This window comes from Podarcis melisellensis (assembly GCF_964234715.1).
Source record: "Podarcis melisellensis genome assembly, chromosome: 1".
Lineage (NCBI taxonomy): Eukaryota > Metazoa > Chordata > Lepidosauria > Squamata > Lacertidae > Podarcis > Podarcis melisellensis.
In genome coordinates, this window is record NC_138528.1 from 90,737,401 (window position 1) to 90,758,160 (window position 20,760).

Consider the following 20,760-nt stretch of genomic DNA (forward strand, 5'->3'; position numbering starts at 1 on the left):
TATTTTTCCATGTTAATGGCACAGTGAACTTCACATGGGGTTTCCTTTGGTGTTCCTGATTAATAATAAAAAGGAATCCATTAACAGGCCAATATATAATAGGCTTTTGAAATAAGTATTTTCTCTTGATGTCATCTGTGAGATGTTCGCACTGTCTCTTATGAGAGAAAAAGAGAGCATCTTTGTTAATGGACACTTATAGTACACGTGGAAGAGAGGTGAGCTGCTGAAAGACAAGGGCTCTCGAAGTAGCCAGTGCGTTTCAGACCACTTAAAAATGATCCCTGGGCCTCTGATTCTAGACATCAATGAGCCATGTATGTCTATGCTTCTCCACCCCCCACTGCAAACTGTTTCCCCCTTCTCTATACCCAAGCTTCTGCACGAGGAGGAAGCTCCATGTTAACTGCCATAGCAGGAATAAAAAATCTGTGATCCTCCTGACATTGTAGGAGTCCAACTCCTATCAGCCCTATACAGCCTGGCCAATAGTTGAGTGATGGGAGTTGTAGTCCAGCAATATCTAGAGGGTTGCAGGTTCTCCATCCCTACTGTATAATCTATGTAAGTGATTTATGGCTTAAATCAAAAAGAATACCCAACTTTTCCTGCCTGCAAAACCTATATGAGCACACAATTCATTCTCTACTGTAACGGAAAATGTTAAGTCCCAGCACACATGGCAGAGCATTTTGGGGTGTTTTTTTTTTTTTTAAGACCTATCAATTCTTGCCCTGATGAGCCCATGGTGGTGAGAACATCCACCGTGGTTTTATTGGCTTTTAAGTGTTAAACTTTTCTGTGGCTTTATTAGCAAGCAGAGATTCCTATAAAATATGATCGGTACTGCAATAAAATACAGCTTCGAAAGACGCTTCTGCTTCTGGTGTAAGACTCTTCTGGTTCTGTCATTACAGGTACTTGCAGGGATGAATGTCTACTCAGCTGAATTTGAAAAAATAAAAGAAGAATACAATGTCCGGGGATACCCAACCATTTGCTACTTTGAGTATGTCTCTGCTTATGTAGATAATGGCAATACCAATCATGTATTTTGTTGATTTTCCTGTATTTCAAACCTTATTTTGTTTCATTTATAGAAAGGGCAAATTCCTGTTCAACTTTGAGAACTATGGTGCTACAGCAAAGGACATCATTGAATGGCTGAAAGAGTAAGTGTCTGAAATGTATCTCCTACATCTTTGAGAACTGCATTTTGAATAAACAGTATGACACCTTGCAAATAGCAGCATCTTCATCGCTACTCCAAAGGCAAATAAAAGCATCACACTGAACTATTAAAGATGAACCTGGGTTGTTTGCTTCAGTTTCCATGCTTTCTATTTCATATTTGCAGTATCTTCCCAGTTGCAATTCTCCTATTATCTTTTCTGGACTTCGGAAGGATGCCATTGATCTGTGTCAAAACCTTCATTTTTAAAACCTCAGACTTTAAAATTTTCATTCCCTTGTTGTGGACACCTCTGTTATCAGACAATTTGAAATGGCTCTGACTGAGAGATTGTGAATCTTTTGTTCCAGTATCTTTTACCAGGGAAAGGAGACAGGCTCAGTGGTGTGTAGGAATGATGATCCAAATTGAGAGGCAAGACAGGATTCATAGGATGACACTAGAGTTCTTGCTTTTAGTATCTAATGTTTAGCATAGCCAGAAGGACATTTTAGTTTTTGATTACGAAACAAAATGCAGCAAACACTGGCATATATTTATAGGTTTGGCAAGTTTGATGCTTGATTGAGATAGAAATACCTGACCTAAGCAGAATTGATTGACACTGGGACCTTGTGGCAAAGTCTTGAGCATTGTTAGTGAAGCTGTTTGATATTTATCGGAGGAAAACTATAATTTGGTGTTGGACTGAAAGTAAAGCATAAATTACAGAGAGCATGCAAGAACCTATGGGCTTGTTCACACCATTTCATGGCAGCCTTTGAGGAAGAGCCATAGCTTAGTGCTAGATTATCTGCTTTGCATGCTGAAGTTCTCAGGTTCAATCCCCAGGAGAGCATGTCTGAAACCATGGAGTGCCACTGGCAGTCCGTGTCAACAGTAACGAGCTACATGTACCCAATGCTCCGACTCTGTATAAAGCATTTTTTTTATTACAATGCTGTGTGTTGTCTTTCATTGTGTGCTTTGCTCCACAATGTATGAGCCACTGAAGTCCATCGATGGGCTTTTGAATACTGCCTGCACTTGCTGCTCCTGGGCCTTGACATGTCTACATATTTGGTTTCCTGTCTGCCTTTCTTTGGGACTGTTTGCTCCGCAGGCTCATGGAGAATAGTGCATTGTGATCTGGACTGTGTAGGCAAATCTGCTGTGGTGGGGTAGGGATGGGGGTGTTGGACGATGGTAATGCCACTACTTAGAAAAGGAATTTATATGAAGTACTCAGAGCTCTTCATATGCATCCTTTTGCTTATCCTAATAATGTCCTGCAGTAGATGCTGTTGTTGCTATTCTCAAACTAGAGACTGGAGAGTAGAGGTGAGATTGAGAAGACAGTGAAGTTGACTTAGGCAACTCCAAGAGTTCCTGTTTGCATGGACACATCTAGTTCATAGCTCATGTTCTTAACCGTTATGTTGTAATGTTTCGGCAGCATCACAATCTTTTGATCCCTCACAAATCCTTGGGTGGACAGTTGTGGAATCTTTCCTAATTTAATCATTCTCTCATCTTTTGCTTTTCCACCTCTCATTTTGCAAAAATGTACATGGGCATCCCTAGGTGTTTACAGTCTTGCCTTGTGCACTTCTAGGTATAGCCACGAAGGAATAAACTTATGTAGCCGTTGAATCCATGTAAATAGGTTGCTAAATTGTCAGTGGAAACAGTGATTATTGTACCTGTGGAGACTGCACATCCTAGGATACTAGGAGCGCAGGGCAGGGCAGGGGGTATGTGTCCAATAACCAATTGTTTGGCTAAAGAGCTTTGTAGATGGGATGAGGCAGGTGTTTAACAGAGCTGGAGGCGTCATGGTTCAGTGACATTGTATGGCATTCAGGCTGCTGTCTCTTACAGTGGAATACTCAGCACATTGAGTACCTACTGTGTGGATCAAGGAAGGAAATTTTGCTCTTAGAATTAATGTCGCTCTTGGTCTGTTAAGAAAGCAGCACCTGCGAGCGGAAGAGAGATAGCATTTCTTCCACCACCCCTTAGCAGTGATGTGTGCCTTCATCACCTGTACCTTTTCTCTTTGCCTTTTGGCTCTGCGTGGAGGCCCTTATCTCTTGGCTACCACATGTGTAACATTAAAAGTGTCTGGAGCCCCCCTCCCCTTTTCTTCCCTCCAATCTGCCTACATTATAGTCTGATAATCCCTGCAATATGCAGTGCTTTTATATCAGTGCTGCGACAGCTACTGAAGGCAAAGCAGAACAGCTGCGGACTCTTCCCAGTGATAATCTCTGCTAACAAGCCACTCTGGGCTTTGGCTGATATTTCAGTCGTCCAGAGCTAAAGACAGCTGTTTGTCCTCAATTAATTTCCAATGCACACTTAATAATTTCCCAGAAGGCAAAGTGATGCAGCCGCTTTTCTTCCCTCCCCTAAAAGAAATCAATATGCTGCGGGGGGTGGGGAGAGGAATTCTTATTCAGAAGCCGTGCTTTAGTTGGAAGCTGTCCATAATTGAGGTTGCAGTTATAATTTGTATACAGTGTAAGACCTGCACATAGGCATAGTAATGAATTACTCAAAGGAGTCTGTAATATGGGGTAGTCCAGTGCTCTGTGGCAGTGACTCAAGAAGGCCTGGAAAGTGTAATTGAATAATGGGACAACATATGTAGGCACTATATGGGAAATAATAAACCTAATTAAAAAGAACAACAGGAACAAATAACATTTCCAATTAATTCAGCCTCCTGTTAGAGGCTGATAGTGGGGGGGGGGGGAGCTGATAGTAGGGGTGGTTCTTTTTTTCAATAATGCTTTTATCAGCCCTGATTCTCAAAGGACCTGTGAATACAGAATCTCTGTTTATTTCTTTGGGGCACCTACCTTATTACTGCATGTGAGTGGTGCGAAAAACCAAGAATTTGTGATGATTGTGCTCTGAAGGTGCAAAAGGCAGACAGATAACTGATTTCCCTTTTGCAAGGAAGCTGAAGATATGAAATTCCTGAATTCAAAATACAATTCGGATTGGCAGGGGGTGGCCGAACACCGCAGGTTTCTGTTGTCTTCCTTCATACTTTTCAAGTCCAGCTGCATTTTTTCTGTCTCCAAAAAGCACCCTGCCTTGGGGACAGATATAAAGAGAAAGGAGAAAAGGCTGCTCCAAGGCTGCTTTACCTCATTTTATTTGTTTTGTATTACTAGATCTATATATAGCTTAATCAGAAGAATTAATGACTCCTTGCGAGAGGGGGCAGTCCCTTCCTTCTTAAAGTACTTCTAGTGATTTGAAGGAACTAATACTCTTTGAACAATTTTATTGTAAACTGCCCAAACAACCTAGAGTACTTGTGCACAATTGGAATCCTAAAATTGCCAAGGATGCTGCGGTTCTGGCTGAAAACATGAAATTGAATTGCCAGGAAAGTTTTGGAAATCCAACCGAGAAAGAAGCAGCTCTGATAGTAACGTGAAGTCCATTAGCCACATTGAGTAGTAGGTACTCCGTGTGCTTAGTATTTTACTGTAAGAGACAGAAGGTTGAAGTAAACAATACTGAGTAAACAAACACATTTTTTTCAAGTGTTTAAAGGGAGAGGCATCTTTGTGACTCATCAGAGTTCTACAACTGGGGGCAAAATAAGTACCGTAGTTTGAGTGTAAGCTCCATTTGATGTCTTTAATTTTGGTGGCACTACACTGGTAGGATAAAACTCTTCAATGGTATTTAATATTCAAACACCCATTATTATTATTATTTTATATTGACAAAGCAAAGTGTTGTCTTGTACCTTAATTTCATTTCATTATCTTTAACCTTAATTGGGTTATGCAAAACCTTCAGTATTTGTTCCTTTTGTTACAAATCATCATAAATTTAAGATCATAGCAGCAAGGGTGGGGAAATGATGGGAGGAATCCAGCATTCCACTGTTGTTATCAGTGCAAGCATTTCGGTTCACCAGACATAGCAATCTCCCCTTTCCTCTCACCTACCCCCGCAAACTGTTCTGCCGTCGGGGTGGGTGGGCATGGGGGGTGGCTACCCTCTTAGAACAGGTAACCTCTTCATCAAGTTAGCACATACAGAATCATTTTAATTTCTTAAGATCCAGTTCGCGGAGGCAGCTGCTATTTTTCTCCTTGTAGCATCTTCTAAATTTTACCTGTTTGTTTCTAGTCCTCAGCCACCTAAGCCACAGACCCCAGAGACTCCCTGGTCAGAAGAAGATAATGCTGTTTATCACCTAACAGATGATGACTTTGATAAGTTCACCAAGGAGCATCCTTCTGTTTTAGTGATGTTCTACGCACCATGTGAGTCTGCATTTTGTTTGTTTGTTTATTGTTCACCAATATATTGAGAGATGATCTGGTTCACATAGTGTACTCAGACTCTTGAGTAAGCTTAGATGTCATGGAATAAGAGGATCTTGTGGATCAGGAATTGGTTAAGTTGCGGGGAGCATAGAGCAGGGATAAATGGACAGTGGTAGAGTTGGAAAAGGTTCTGAAAATGGCAACCAAAATAATCAAGGGGGCGGAGTAACTCCTCTATGAAGAAAGGTTGCAGCATTTGGGATTTTTATTTTTATTTTACTTTTGAGAAAAGGTAAGTAAGAGGTGGCATGATAAAAGTTTGTAAAATTATGCCTGGCATAGAGAAAGTGGATAGAGAGAGGTTTTTTTTGTCTCCGTCTCTGATAACATTAGAGCTCGTGGACATCCAATGAAGCTGAACGTTGGAAGATTCAGGGCAGACAAAAGAAAGTAGCTATTTATGCAACACATAGTTAAACCACAGACCTCGCTTCCACAGGTGGCAGTGATGGCCACTAATTCAGATGGCTTTCAAAGAGGATTAGACAAATTCATGGAAGACAAGTCTACCAGTGACTGCGAGCCATGATGGCTATGATCTGCCTCCATGGTCGGATGCAGTATGCTTCTGAATACCAGTTGCTGGAAACCCCAGGAGGCGGAGCATGTTCTTGTGCTTGGGTCCTGCATGCAGTTTCCCCATAGGCAGGTTCTCACAGGTTGGCCCCTGTGAGAATAGGATGCCAAACCAGATGAGCCATTTGCCTGATCCAGCAGGCTCTCCTAGTGACTGAATCCAGGGTTGCTAGGAACCTTAGAAACTATAGCTTCCCAATCCTGCTATGAATGTTCATGACAGTATCCATGCGATAGATTCTATGGTTTGGCCCTATGATGGGACAAACCGCAAGCATGCTGTACTAATGTTTCCCATGTGTCTACGAATGAAAAAAGGAAAGATGTAGACGTTAAATATTTTAGCACTGTAGCAGGAAAACAAACCACTCAATTCAGAACCCAGTTTATTTTGTCAAACAGCTTGAAAGTGTCAAGCAAATTAATTCAGTTTCTCTCTGTTATGCTAGATTTGCATCCATATGTTTAGAGTATATTTTTATATACAGGAGAACTTTCAAATACACCATCCCCTGAAGTGCTACAGACCAAATAAAGGATTATCACTTGATCCTACTGAATAGATAAAATGGTTTTCAGTTCATTCAGGTTTCTCTAAATGATTGTCTAAATGATTACTTAGGCTTTGCTGTGCTATGTTAATACCCCCTTTTAAACTATATATAGATTCAATTAATTATTACATGTATTTTATGTCCAATTATGTCATCTTTATGACATAAGGATGGAGGACAACCCTGTGGAGGTTATCGTATTTCATAGTGATCCCATTTTACAGATGAGAGGGGGCCTGGGCTCATCATGACTTTGCAAGCCCACTCAGCCAGAATGCTTATGTATGAAACAAGATTTCAGCTCAGACTGCCTGTTGCAAATCCAGTTCTTTTATGCAGTACAGCACACTAAAAATCTTTTATGGAACTTTGGAAACTAACCATTGTAGCTTCTGAGTTGCAGAGAGCAAAATTCCACTGAATGGATTACTCCTGTGGACCAAAGAGAGATTCTCCCTTCCCTTTTTCAGCCACAAAAATATTTGCTCCAGAGAGGGTTGGAGGGCTCTCTGGAACAGCATGGGAGGTGTTGTGGTCTGCAGGGGAAACTGGCAGATATCTCCTCCTGCTGCTTGTTCTGAGCCATGAACGGAAGGAGCCCTGCCATTTGCAGAACAGCAGGTCTGGATTCAATCCAATGTCTTCCTTTTAAAAAGACACACATTTAGAACATTTTTTGCTGATGGCAAGGATAATAGCTAGTGATTACTAAATAGGCAGATTTCGCTGCTGCCAGGATGCAGAAGCACTTTTCTACTAGGAATCCCCTGCAGGCAACATTAAGTGAAGGTGAATATGCAAGTTAATTAACAGAAGACAGCTATCATAAACAGTTATCTCCATGATTAAAAGATCTTCTCCAGACACTTTTTATATTTACTAATGGAGTCACCTTACAAATATAAGTAGATAAGATTATTCCTTGAAAGCAATGCAGCAAAGACAAGGAGCTTATTCATATTTCTTTCAACCTTGGGACACCTGAAAGGTTGCAAACTTACTAGCTCCAGAACAGCAAAAATCAAACTAAAGCCAAGAGTGCTTCATGTACACTGAAGTGTGCACCTAATTTGTTTCTTTTAATGGGAATTTTGATATGAGATTTGCAACAGTGACTTGGAGTTAGTAACCTGGCGATAAAACTAGTATACAGTTGCATTGTTTTTACAGACTACAGATCTTATGTTCATAGAGTGTTCTTTTGGAGAGGAGACAGAATTGTGGTGGTAACTTGATTACAAGGTTGTAGTCAGATGGGCAGAATATTAAGAGTCCATTAGTGCAATGCAATTCGTCTACACACATCAGAGCAAACTGTTCTTAACATAGGTCCAACACATTTTGGTATCAGAGGAAGAAAATTAGAATGACTCCCCTGGTAGTAAAAGATACCATAATACACAGTGTAGTGCAGTGTTTCCCAACCAGTGTTCCGCGGCACACTAGTGTGCCGCGAGACGTTGCCTGGTGTGCCGTGGGAGGGAGGCGGGCGAGGCGGGCGGCGAGAGGAGGGGCGGCGGTGGCTTAGAAAACGAGCAGAGCTGCGAGCTGCTTGTAAAACAGGGTCCCAGACGCGGTTAGCCGCGATTAACCAAAATCGATCCCAGGCTCCTTAAGAACTCTCTGCAGTGCGTTTAACGTCGGACGGCTGCGGCTCATAAAAGCGCCCTGCAGCCTCCCAAGCAGCCGCGACGGGAGGCGGGTGGCCCGGGCAGGACGGACCGTCTGGCAGCAGCAGCGGCGCGGGCGAGTCGGCGTCTCTTTCCTGGCTCTTGAAACGACGGGCTCGCCGGCTTTGCGCTCGCAATGTGGAGCCTGCCACAAGCAGCAGCCGCAACAGCAGCCGCGTTTGGGCTCCCGGAGAGCAAACTCCCCCCCCCCGGCCCTGGACCCTCCTTGGCCCCCGGCAGGTGCAGCGGGCGCCGCGCTGGGATCTCAGCTCCTGCGAAGGGGCGGCCAGGCGCGGCTCCGGGGGGCGGGGATGGGGAAGTAGATGGTCCCCCCGCCCAGTCGAGACTGAATGGTGCCCTTCCCCGAGGGGAAGAGGGAGGCGGGGAGGGGGGGTGCTCCTCTGGTATTATTAATTAGCCGTAATTTTCAGGCTCTTTCGAATGGACGGCTCCTTCCATCAGCGAAGCAGCTTTTGGCGGCTGTCTCAGTGGTCCCGCTAACTTTCCTTTGAGGAAAACCTGGGCGAGAAAAGCCGCCTTCCCCCATCCAAGTTTGTCTGAAAGTGAGCAGGGTGGGTGTCACAAAGGGGTTCTAGTGGGGTTTTTTTTTTAAAAAAAAAACCCTCCCCCACCATCAGATACACCAATTTGCAAGGAGCAAAAGGCACTGAACCTTCTTCTTTTCTTTTTTTTTCTAAAAAGGCAACTATTTTATTCACGCTTTTATAAATGGAGGATGGAGGGGGGGTGCAGAAAGAGACGGGGCCGCGGACTAGATCCGGCGGGAAGGAGCCTTTTGGCGGCCAGGTGCTTCAGGGGGTTGGAGGAGGCGACCCTCGGGGTTCCTTCCACCTCCACTGAAAGGTAAATGAAAGAGGTCTTAAAGCTAGCTATCATGTTGCTGAACTTATAGCCAAGTCAAAAAAGTCGCACACTGTGGCAGAGACATTAATACTTCCCGCCTGCAAAGCTATTGTAGAGGAGATGCTCGGACCTGAAGCAGCTAAGGAAATAGCCAAAGTCCCTCTCTCAAACAACACAATTTCCAGACGTATTAATGACATGTCTGCAGACATTGAAAGTGTGGTTTTGGAAAAGATCCATAGCAGTGAGAAATTTGCATTACAACTTGACGAGTCTACTGATATCAGTGGACATGCTCAACTCTTGGCCAATGTGCGTTATGTTGATGGTGATGCAATTAGATAAAACTTCTTTTTCTGCAAAGCATTGCCAGAAAAAGCAACAGGAGAAGAAATTTTTCGGGTCACATCAGAATACCTTGAACAAGGAGGACTTAAGTGGGAAAACTGCACAAGTGTCTGCACCGATGGAGCTGCAGCCATGGTCGGGCACACCAAAGGCTTTGTAAGCAGAGTGAAGGAAAGAAATCCAGATGTGATTGTTACGCATTGCTTTTTGCACGGTGAGGCCCTCGTAGCCAAGACTTTACCAGCAGACCTAGTTCATGTGTTGGATGATGTTGTGCGCATGGTAAACTTTGTAAAGTCACGACCCGTGAAAAGTCGCATATTTGCAGCTTTGTGTGAGGAGATGGGAGCGAAGCATAAAACCTTGCTGTTTCATACGGAGGTCCGGTGGTTGTCGTGTGGCAAGGTCTTGGTTCGTGTGTATGAGCTGTGGGAGGAACTTAAAGTGTTTCTGACAAATGAGAGGTCAGATTGCTTGCAAGTGATGAGTGGTGTGCAAGGCTGGCATACCTGGCAGATATATTTCATCATCTGAATGAACTGAACACATGAATGCAAGGCCGAAATGCAAGGCCGAAATGAAAACCTGCTTACAAGTACAGATAAAATAAATGGATTCCGTTCAAAGGTGCAACTCTGGCATCAACACGTGGAAAGTGGCAATCTTGAAATGTTCACACTCACCAAGCAATGGCAAGGTGTTCACACTGCTGCACTGTGTGAGATAATAGGTAAACATTTGAAAACTCTCGAGGGGAAGTTGTCATTTTATTTCTCTTCAGTCTCCACTGAATGCCTTGACTGGGTTAGGGACCCTTATAGCTCAGCATCAGTTGGTGGAAAGGACATGACTTTACAGGAGCAGGAGGAACTAACTGAACTGAGACAAAATCGTGGTTTCAAGCTAAGATTTGCTGATCTACCTTTGGACAGTTTTTGGTTGGAAACTGCCAAGGAGTTCCCCCTTCTGGCAAACAAAGCTATTTTGACATTGCTCCCATTTTCCACTACATATCTCTGTGAGTTGAGCTTTTCAAGCATGATTACTATAAAAACTAAATACAGAGAGAGACTGAGAGCTGTTGACGAAGAGCTACGTGTGTGTCTTTCTTCGATTCCAGCCAGAATATCAGCTTTGTGTTCAGCCAAACAGGCCCAGGTTGCGCACTGAATAAAGTATTTTATAATTTTTCATATTTCTGTTTACTTACTATTTCATAATAAAGTAATTATAAAATACTTTCTTTGTGTTTATTTGATTCCTATTAAAGAGAGTTACTTTATATATAGTCAATATAGGCACAGAGTTAATTTTTTAAACATTTTCTAATGGTGGTGTACCTCGAGATTTTTTTCATGAAACAAGTGTGCCTTTGCCCAAAAAAGGTTGGGAAACACTGGTGTAGTGTGCTATTTGCTGTCCTTGAATGTTTGCCCAGCTCAGGGAACAGATTTTGGGGTAACTCACCTTGACTTAATGGTAAAGCAAGGCCATTTTCTGAAATGATATATACTTCATGGCACATGGAGGATTTCTCCAGTGGTAAGATTCAGCACATACTTTAAGTTGATGGTGCCTTGGTGGTTTGATTAGCTGCTGCCATTATTTTTCCACACAACTTGATTTTCATGTCATACCCTCAAACAGTGATTGCCAAACCCTTTTTCCACCAATGGACCTTTGCAAGATTGTTGAGGGACTTGGTGGATCCCTGAATGATTTTCTACCTCTTTTGGCAATTGTAATGTGCTGTGCAAGATGCTGTGTGATTTTTAATTACATTTTTATTGTTGATTTTATTTCTTATATTGTATTTTATTACCATTTAAATTCTATGGAATTCCACTGGCAGCATTTTCACATCACAATAAACCGTAACTTGTGGTTTGCATCCTTGGCTTACCGTTACTTTCTGTAGCCAAGGTTTGTTCTTGGGTTATGAATTGTAGCTTCTTTGGAGAGCAAAATACCATGGTCCCTGGTTTGACCATAATGCTAGGTCAGAGACTGTGGTTTGTTTTCCCCAGCAGAAATAGGGAGGAATGAAGCTGACATGATCAGTTCATACGCAGTAAACCAGGGGCTATATATACCATGGTGCCCTAATGTGCCCATTGTGACTTTATAGAACTGTAGAATTTTAGAGTTGGAAGAGACCCAAGGGTCATCTAGTCCAACCCCTTGCAATGCAGGGATCTCAACTAAAGCATACATGACAGATGACCATATAACCTCTGCTTTAAAACTTCCAAGGAAGAAGAGTCTGTCATCTTGCATGGGAGTCTGTTTCACTGTCAAGCAGCTCTTACTGTCAGAGAGTTCCTCCTGATGTTTAATCGGAATCTCCTTTCATGTAACTTGAATCCACTGGTTTGGGTTGTGCCCTGTGGAGCAGAAGAAAAGAAGCTTGCTCCATCTTCCATGTGACAGCCCTTTCGATATTTGGAGATGGCTATCTTATCTCCTCTTTACCAAGCTAAACGTACACAATTCCCTCCATTCTTCCTTTTGGGAAGCAGAGGGAATATTTTTTTAAGGTACCTTTTGTGCTCCCCCCCCCAGAGCATATTATAGGGAGGTGTTTGTGTGTGTTGCAGAATTGTGCTCACATATGTTCCTTTGAGCTCAGTCTGTACCCACCAGAAACACTATAGTAGTGAAAGGAAGGTTCAGCTCTTGTTTCTAAGACGATTGTGTATTTGTGGGGGTGGGGATTTGATTGAGAGGCAGCACATCAAAGGGTGTGCTGTGTCTGACCCAGTTTCCCCAGTCCTCTGGCGATCTCTTCAGCAAAAGGAGCACTCAGCTGTATTTCATTCCCAACGTGATGGTTGTGGGGGGAGGAAGCGTTTTTGACAAGCTAACAGGGCTAAGAGATTTACACTTCCGAGCCTAGTAACCATAATCTATCTGACCAAGTTAATATGGCTGTAAATAAAGTTGCCTGAGGTAGAACAAGCAGATCAGGCAACTGAGGTGGCAAGGCATAGCATGTGAACTTCAGTGGCGCATTGACCATTAGTTTAGTTTTGGTCACCAAGGGGCAGCATAGCAGAAGTTCAGATGCTAAGTCACCACTTACCAGGTCAGTGAAGCTTTTCATGGTTTCGCACAGTGACTAACAACAGGCACATTCTGTTTCCAAGGCCAAGGAAGAATCACAACAGGATTATTGTTCAGATATAAGTAATAATTGGTGCAATGCCAGTAGTACCTGAACCACTTGTAGGTCTTAAGATCACCCATTTTGATCCAGGAGAAAGTTGCTTTGATTGATTAACGGCTTTGAGGGTTTTTGTTTTATTACAGTCAATATAAATGTTATTAAGTAAACAAACAAATAAGCAAACTTCTCCTGGTGACCCCGAGTCCATTACAATATCTCTGCACAGAAATTCAATAGGCAGAAGCATGTCCTAAGATGGTTCCAGACAAAAACAACCAACAGCACTAGGGTCTGACCCTAAAATGCAAGGCTTTACTAAATCTTTTTTTCTTTCTTACATGGATCTCTACTCTCTCTAAATCCATGTCAGGAGCACTTCCTCATTTTTACCAAGGAAAAACAAGCGTGTGTCAAATCTACTATCTGAGAGTCTATAAATAGTAGTGATCTTTTTAAAATGCCTTGGAAATGTTTCACTTCAGTGGGGAAAGCTTAAAACATGTGTGAGATGTTATCCTGTAGAGAAAAGATGGAATATCTTGCCCTGAGGTAAATCACGGGTGCATATCCAGATCTATTAACTGCTTGTCAGCAGGCGTTCCCAAGGTGCATCTGCATTTACACAAAAGAATTTCTTGCTTAGATCTGGTTACATAAACTGCACTTCACAGCTCTCAAGCATAGCATGCGGTGGGACATTTTTGCATTCGCAAGCTTCTTTGAATATTGGTTGTTTAGATAACATAACATAAATTCCCATATGAAATTGTCTCTCCTCAGCATAGCTATGGACAATGCAATTTGCCACAATTGCTGTGTTAAAATGGGAAGCAGTGCTAAGGGGATTCAAATTGAACTGCTTGGGCTCTTCTCTCCACCACTGCCACCCTTCTCTTTCAGTTTGACAAATCAATTCATTCTGTGACTGATTTTTACCCCCACAGGGGTAAAAAAAATCAATCATTGATTCTCTCCCCCACCTTAGGCACAGAAATGTCTTGGTTCATATGTGCCTGCTTAACCCCCACTGGTTAACTTGTGAAGAATGCCAGAGCATAGACCTGATAACCCTTATCCTCCGATCCTAGAGTGTGAGGGTGGATTATGATCATTCACAACCTGGACCTTTGGTCCATCAGGCGTTATTGGACTCCAGCTCCAGCTAGAGATACTCTCTGCACATACTCAGAAGCTCTTTGCTACATATTCCACTGATGTGTTTCAGCATTGATAATTGGTTCTGTCTCACTCTAAGCCCAATTCAAGCTTTGCTTCTTCTTCTTTCATGCACTGCTGCCATTTACTTACCTGTATTGTAGGGACAGACTGAAAAACCTTATAGCTTTCTTACCTGAGAGGTGGGCAAATAAACATCAAGTTCTGTATGGGCTTGTTGTATGTGTACTGTTTCCACCCTAAACAGTTCTTTACTTTTTAAAAATCACTAATGTATTTTTAAATTTTTCATGGCCAGCAAATTAAGCTAGGGTGAATAACTGGTGGGTTTTGATTGCTAGGGGTAGGACCTGGTGGGTGTTTGGCAGGTCAGAGATGGAACCAGTTGAATTTTGGTAGATATGGCAAGAGTCTGATTGGCTTTGACTCATCAGGCTAGAGCCTTGTACATGGGGTGTAGGTTCCATAGGAGGTAGTTTAACACACACACCTCAACTCAGAATATCTGATAACAAACACAATGCAAGAGTAACATGTGCTTGTCTTCACTTGCACACAGGGCTGTCTTAAGCATATCTGGTGCCGTAGTGCAAAGATCCCTCCAGTGCCCCCCCCAATTCCAAGTGAGGGGGCGGTGGAAAATGTCCTTTGCCTCCCCCACCGTCCCGATCCCCAGCGTGGTGGTGGCGATCAAGCAGGAAAACGTGCTGGCAGACATGCTCTCCAGCATTGGGGTGCCCAAGAAGGCAGACCAGGAAGGCTGCACGCCTTTCGCCAGGAAGCAGGAGGAGGACAACGACTGGGAGCAGGGCCATCTTTAGCAAATGCAGAGGCTTGGGAGGGAAGCTGCACACCCGCCAGCCATATAGTTGGCGGGGCGCAGCTGGCATGCGTGCAGGGAAAGGGGAGGCTGCCAGCAAAGCTACCAGCCTCGCTAGGGCGCCCCTGAGAGGCCGGCGCCCTGACGCAATGAACCGCTAAGACCAATGGGAAAGGTGGCTCTGCTTGCACGCACACAATACAGTATCATTCAAAAAAGAAAACAAGTCATAACATACTGGGAAGGGCATTGTAGGTATGGAGGCATCCAGGGTCCATCTTACACAGGGTAATAACTCAAAGAGCTGCAAAGCCTTTTGGGTAGATCAGGCCCAGTAATTTCCATGGTGCCCAGCATATTGGACAAACCAGCCATGCAAAGGCCACAGGGTTGCTTTCAATCCTACACTCTGCCACAAATCAGGCCTTCGTTATTACATTTCTCCACACGCTCCCCACACCCGCCACACATATGTAAGAGGATAGGTGTCACAGGGAGAAGGGGTGACCTTTAAGCCCCTTTATACATCCAGTGATTAAATTGTGGGTAGGAAGCTAGTTAGCAACAGAGAATGTGAGTACACAATCTGTTCTTAAATGCAAACAATTCATTTGGTGAAATAATGAAGGGATGCATTTTAAGTTGTGGAAATCAAGTGTGCCTTTCTCCCCATCTAGTGGCTGGTCCACAAGAGGTTTGTCAGTGTGCTGTTCATCCTGCATAAGCTATGTGGAGCTCAACCCCCCATGTATTTCCACCAGCAGGAGCATTAATGAAGTTGGCAGGGCTCCCATTAGCAAGTTGAAAAGATTTTGAGCTGTGGGCTTACTGGATGGCATTGAATGTAGATTTATCTAGGTGCTGAGCTTCTGTACCAGACATACTATGTATACCTGTTGCAAATATAAATGCCATACTAATAATCTAGTGATAATATATTTCAGGCTTGATTCAAAGCCTTATATGTTGTGTAGTTATTGCAAACATTTTCAAAGATCTGTCAGTATTTTATTTGCCATTCCCTGTAATAGCAAAGTTAAGAAGCTGAATATCAATAAGATCTGAAGATAACAACAACAAGAGACCCAACCAAAAAATACCCCAACAAAGACCTATTAGTTCCCAAAACTTATACAGTGGTACCTCAGGTTAAGTACCTAATTTGTTCCGGAGGTCCATTCTTAACCTGAAACTGTTCTTAACCTGAAGCACCACTATAGCTAATGGGGCCTCCAGCTGCTGCCGCGCCGCTGGAAGACGATTTCTGTTCTCATCCTGAAGCAAAGTTCTTAACCTGAAGCACGATTTCTGGGTTAGCAGAGTCTGTAACCTGAAGCGTATGTAACCTGAGGTACCACTGTATAATGTTGGTGGCATTAGATGGTCCTGCCTTTGCTGCTTCCTTTTCCTGGGCTTTCTCTTGTTGACACGCCGCTGTGTCCTGGATTTCTCCATTGTTTTAGGGATGTAGGAAGCTGCCTTAAACCAATTCCTACCATTTTTCCATCTAACCCTGTATTTTCTAGACGGAATGACAGTGGCTCTGCAGGATTTTAGACAGGATTATATTCCAGCTTTACCTCAGGATGCGTGGCCCTTTTTATGTGATATACCTCTTTTTTTCTCTGGTCAGGCCTCTCTTCTGTCACCAGGATGGGAAGGGAGGTCTAAAGGAAGCAGAAATTGGGCAGAGTTGCGCAAGTGGGAATCCTGACAGAACTAGTTAATTGGATATTGCCCATTGTCTGGACTAATCAGATAATGATAAAGTCCACATAGTTATGGAGAGGAAGCATTCTTACTTAGTTCATAACTTGAAAAGGTTATTTTAAAGCACTTACACTCTCATGCAAAATTCAACTGTGCCAGGTTCTTCTAGATTAAAATAATGCAAGTTTCTCTTTGTTGTTGTTGTTTTAATGCATAGGAATGATGGTTACACAGTGGGTTGGTTAACACAAGGCATTCCATTTGCAAGTACTCTTGTTTGAAAGAGAGCACCAAGGTTGCTAAGTGAAATACTCAAAGCGAGCAAATGCCAAAGCTTAATTAAAGACTGAATCACAGAGCAAAGGCACAAAGGCATTTTTCTTCCACAGTAACAGTCACAAACTAAAAACAGTTCAGCTATATAAGATAGCTAGTTAGCATGGCCCCTTCATGGATCACTGCCTTGCCATGGCGAAGGGGCTTGAAGAACTCAGAGAAGCTATGAACTATGCCGAGCCGGGCACCCAAGATGAACAGGTCATAGTGGAGAGTTTTGACCAAACGTGATCCACGTGGAGGAGGAACCGGCAAGCCACTCCAGTATCTCTGCCAAGAAAACTCCATGGACAAAGACAACAGGCATATAAAAGTTTTGACGCTGGAAGACAGAGGTGCCTGGTGTTCTCTGGTCCATGGGGTCACAAAGAGTCGGACACGACTAAACGACTAAACAACAACAACAAAGTTAGCATTGGCAAGGGGGGCCCGGTAGTAATATCATTTTTGGCAAATGTGTTCCCTCTTGTCCATCTTGTTAAAAGAAATATGTAATAAGCTTTGTATTTTGCAAATAATTCAGCATACTGTAATTGAGCACATTTTGCATATTTTCAGCAGAATTGTAACCCCTCAGGCAAGAGTAAATTGTAGAAATGTTAATACAAACTCATTGTGATGTGGATTGTCCATCTACAGCCCATTCTTCCATCATCTGCAATTACCTGTAATTACAAAAAAACGATATTACTGGGTCTGGCCCATAGTCCTTTTGATCCCAGTAACTCAGGTCCCTTTTCACCAGTCACGTACAGTAAAGACTTAAATATAGGCTCAGAGCAAACAACTTTGTGTATGCCTAACAACCTTGAAGTTGCTCAAGGAAGCTCCAAGTCTGAGGATTTATGGGTTCTGAGATAATCTGAAGTGATTTTTAAAGTACTTTCATATAGGTGGAAAGGTTAGAACTGTTTTGCAATTCATTTCACAAGAAAAACCTCAACTAAAGTCTAGTATACTTTTTATGGATCAGTCCCAGAGGTATAGTTTGAGAAACTAGTTCCAACAAAATGGATTGGTTCCAGACTTAATCATATTTGGTGTAGGGCCACTTGTATGAGTGGGAGCCTGCAATCCTAGCCTTGTTTACACTGAATTCAGTAGGACTTACTCCTGAGCAGACATGGTTAGGATTGCATTGTAACTCTGACTCCAACCCAGTGTTTCACACTTTGTGTACAAGTGTTGTTCACAGTTCACCAGCAGCAACATCCTTCCCATAGTGTATAAGTAATCACTTGGACTATAAGGCAGTGCCCTTGCCTACTTCAACTCTTGAAAGACTTAGGTGAGGATTGTCATCTGGGGGAAAAAAAATCAATGCACATTTATAGCAAAAGATCATGTAAATAAGGTATGAACATAATAAAAATCTGAACAACTGAGTTATGCAGTAAAACTTGATGGGTTACCTAATCAAATCTATGAGGGTGATAAAAATGGTTTATTATCTCCCTTAATCCATAACTTCTAAGAGTCATATAACCTAAAGCAGTGGAAGTATTAGGTCTGGATAGACAGAGTGCTTTAAGGACCGAGCAGCTATGCTGGATGAAGAATGAGAACATCAGTGTCACTGTTTTTTACTAGAGTTGTGGGCACCTGAAGATTTAATTCTGTGGAGTGTAAATGTCTCCATGCTTCCATGCTTCCTTCATGATATTATTGATTATATGACACTGAATATTGTGCATGATACCTTGGGCATATTGCATTATTACTTTGGGCAGTGCACCACATTCCCCATTTTAAATTATTGAAGCAACTTCCATTTTTAAGTGCTGATCCAGACAGCTCTGCTCAACAGCTGCTTGCACTCCCTGGTCATGAAGATGCTGGCCCTTTCCCACCAAAGGCCAGCAGAGAAACCTGCTTCACCTCTGCTAGCTGATTGACAACCCTACCTGAATTCAAATGCCTGGGACTGGGGGCCATACCTTTCCCAGCTGAGATGTGCCTCACCTGGGAACTTTACATTTTCTCTGAGGTGACATATAGAGAGAAACTGATGGCATGTGCCTGGAATAATATTACTTGGGGAGAGCTTGAGGTAAGAGAGGAGGGACAAGTCAGATGAAGGGGATGCAACACAGGCAGTTTGTGGATGTTTTGCATGCTAGCCCCTTCTCTACCCAGAAGAATTAGAGTTGTGCTATCAGCCAGCCTTCTGGCCTGTTGATGCTGCAGCTGAACACCAGGTCACTTTTCAGTAAGCTCTCCCTCGTCCATTTGATTCACATGTGGAGGTGCGTTTCTAACTAGTACAGCCTGAACCTAAGAGCAGGATGGAACTGATGGTGGCCTGCTTGTTCATAAATTGCTTATATCCACCAGGACCTTAACTCCTCCTGCTCCTCCTCCTCCTCCTCTTCTTCTATTTGTATGCCACCCTATACCCATAGATCGCAGGGTGCTTCACAGCATAAAATTACAATATATTAAAAAATACATAATAAAAGTAAGAACAAAAGCAAAGCAATAATTCCCCCTATCCACATTTAAAAGGGCATTGATGTCCATCAGCCAAAGACCTGTTTAAAGGTGTATAGTGAAGGTGCCAGCCAAACATCTCTGAGGAGAGCATTCCACAAGCAAGGAGCCACTGCAAGGCCTGTTCTCATGTCTGCCACCCTCTAGACCTCTTATGGAGGAGGCACATGAAGAAGGGACTCAGAGGATGATCTCCTATTAGAAAAGGTGAATCTCAAGAGGTCTAGTCCTGTTTTGTTAGATCAATTGCAGGTGGTATGGCTTGAGGATGTGGACCTGTTGAGTACAAAATATTTTAGGTTCAGCAAATTATGATACTTGGATATAAATGAGGGATGTGCTGTTGTTTAGTGAGTATTCTACAGTCTGATGTTCAGTCTCTGCCATTTCCCCCTAAAAGGATCTCTAGTTCAACTAGGAAACACGTTTGCTTGAATTCATGGGAAGCTGCTAAAGGTCAGAGTAGATAGCACTGGGTTAGAAGACCAATGGTCTGACTTGATCTAAAGCAGCTTTATAAGTTCTTTAGCAAAAACCAAAGTGCAGTAGCCATGATCTAGACTATTTGGCCTGCATGCATAGTTGAACTGAAGAATAAGCTGTGTGAACAAGGCACTGTTAGTACAGAATGTGCCTAGTATTTTCTTAAATACTCAGCCCAGAAGCTTCCTTTCTTGTGTCCTTTCCATAATGCATCAATTTCTGAAATCATCAGCTTTCATGTCATCATTTTGCAGCACATGCAAATATATTTTTGTTTCTTTTGCTAATCACTCATTCCAAACTGCAGTCAAAAGTAACTAAGTGTCCTCATTCCCTTTAAAATATGCATTCTTTGTAGATAGGGAGTGTGGATGTATGATCAGTTAATGCTCATTAATGCCACAAAAGCCACCCACACCTGTGTGTACAGTGGTAATTCACACACCTCAATTGTTAGATCTGTTAGGGAGTCTCTTGAAAAGAGATTGGGGGAGAGGGCATTGTTTATCATTACATTTCTGCCCCCTGTTGTGCTGGCAATGCAAGTTTCTGACCAGAATCCCACATTCTGACTGATTCTGTAAAGGAAGAATTATGTTCCGAATATACATGGAATTTTAAACTATTTTTGTGTAGTGCTATCTTTGGGCTACATTTTTTGAGCAAAAGAATTGTATTTCTAATACGAAATGTGGTGATGATATAATCATTAGTGTTGGGTTCTGCATCTTTCTGTGACTATTTTTAGATATGGTAGGGACTGCTGCATCTTTTGCCCCAGTGTGCAAAACAGAATCCATAAGGTCTTACCTATCTCTATACACACATGAAGGTGTGGTATAAAAGGTTGGGGCTGTTGAGATGTTTGTGTTTATTTCTCACATAGGCTCCCCCGCCAAACTCATTACTCAAAAGGGAATAATGAACAAAGGCTGTCAGAAGAGTAGTCCACAGCATGACCTGCACCATATGGCATTAGGGAGATAGATTGCATGTGCTAATTTAGATCTCTGCCTTCATTAACATTTTCTTATG

The 20,760-nt window shown here is 42.7% G+C and overlaps 1 protein-coding gene across 3 annotated transcripts in view; it reads left to right on the top strand.

Moving 5' to 3' along the window:
* Window positions 1-20,760, top strand: part of PDIA5 (protein disulfide isomerase family A member 5) — a 140,374-nt gene that overhangs the window by 69,547 nt on the left and 50,067 nt on the right. For all 3 annotated transcript variants that reach the window (XM_081925165.1, XM_081925167.1, XM_081925166.1), the window contains exons 9-11: window positions 918-1,009; window positions 1,101-1,172; window positions 5,333-5,469. In XM_081925165.1, coding sequence (XP_081781291.1) covers window positions 918-1,009; window positions 1,101-1,172; window positions 5,333-5,469 — 301 coding nt within the window. The remainder of the gene's footprint in view (window positions 1-917; window positions 1,010-1,100; window positions 1,173-5,332; window positions 5,470-20,760) is intronic.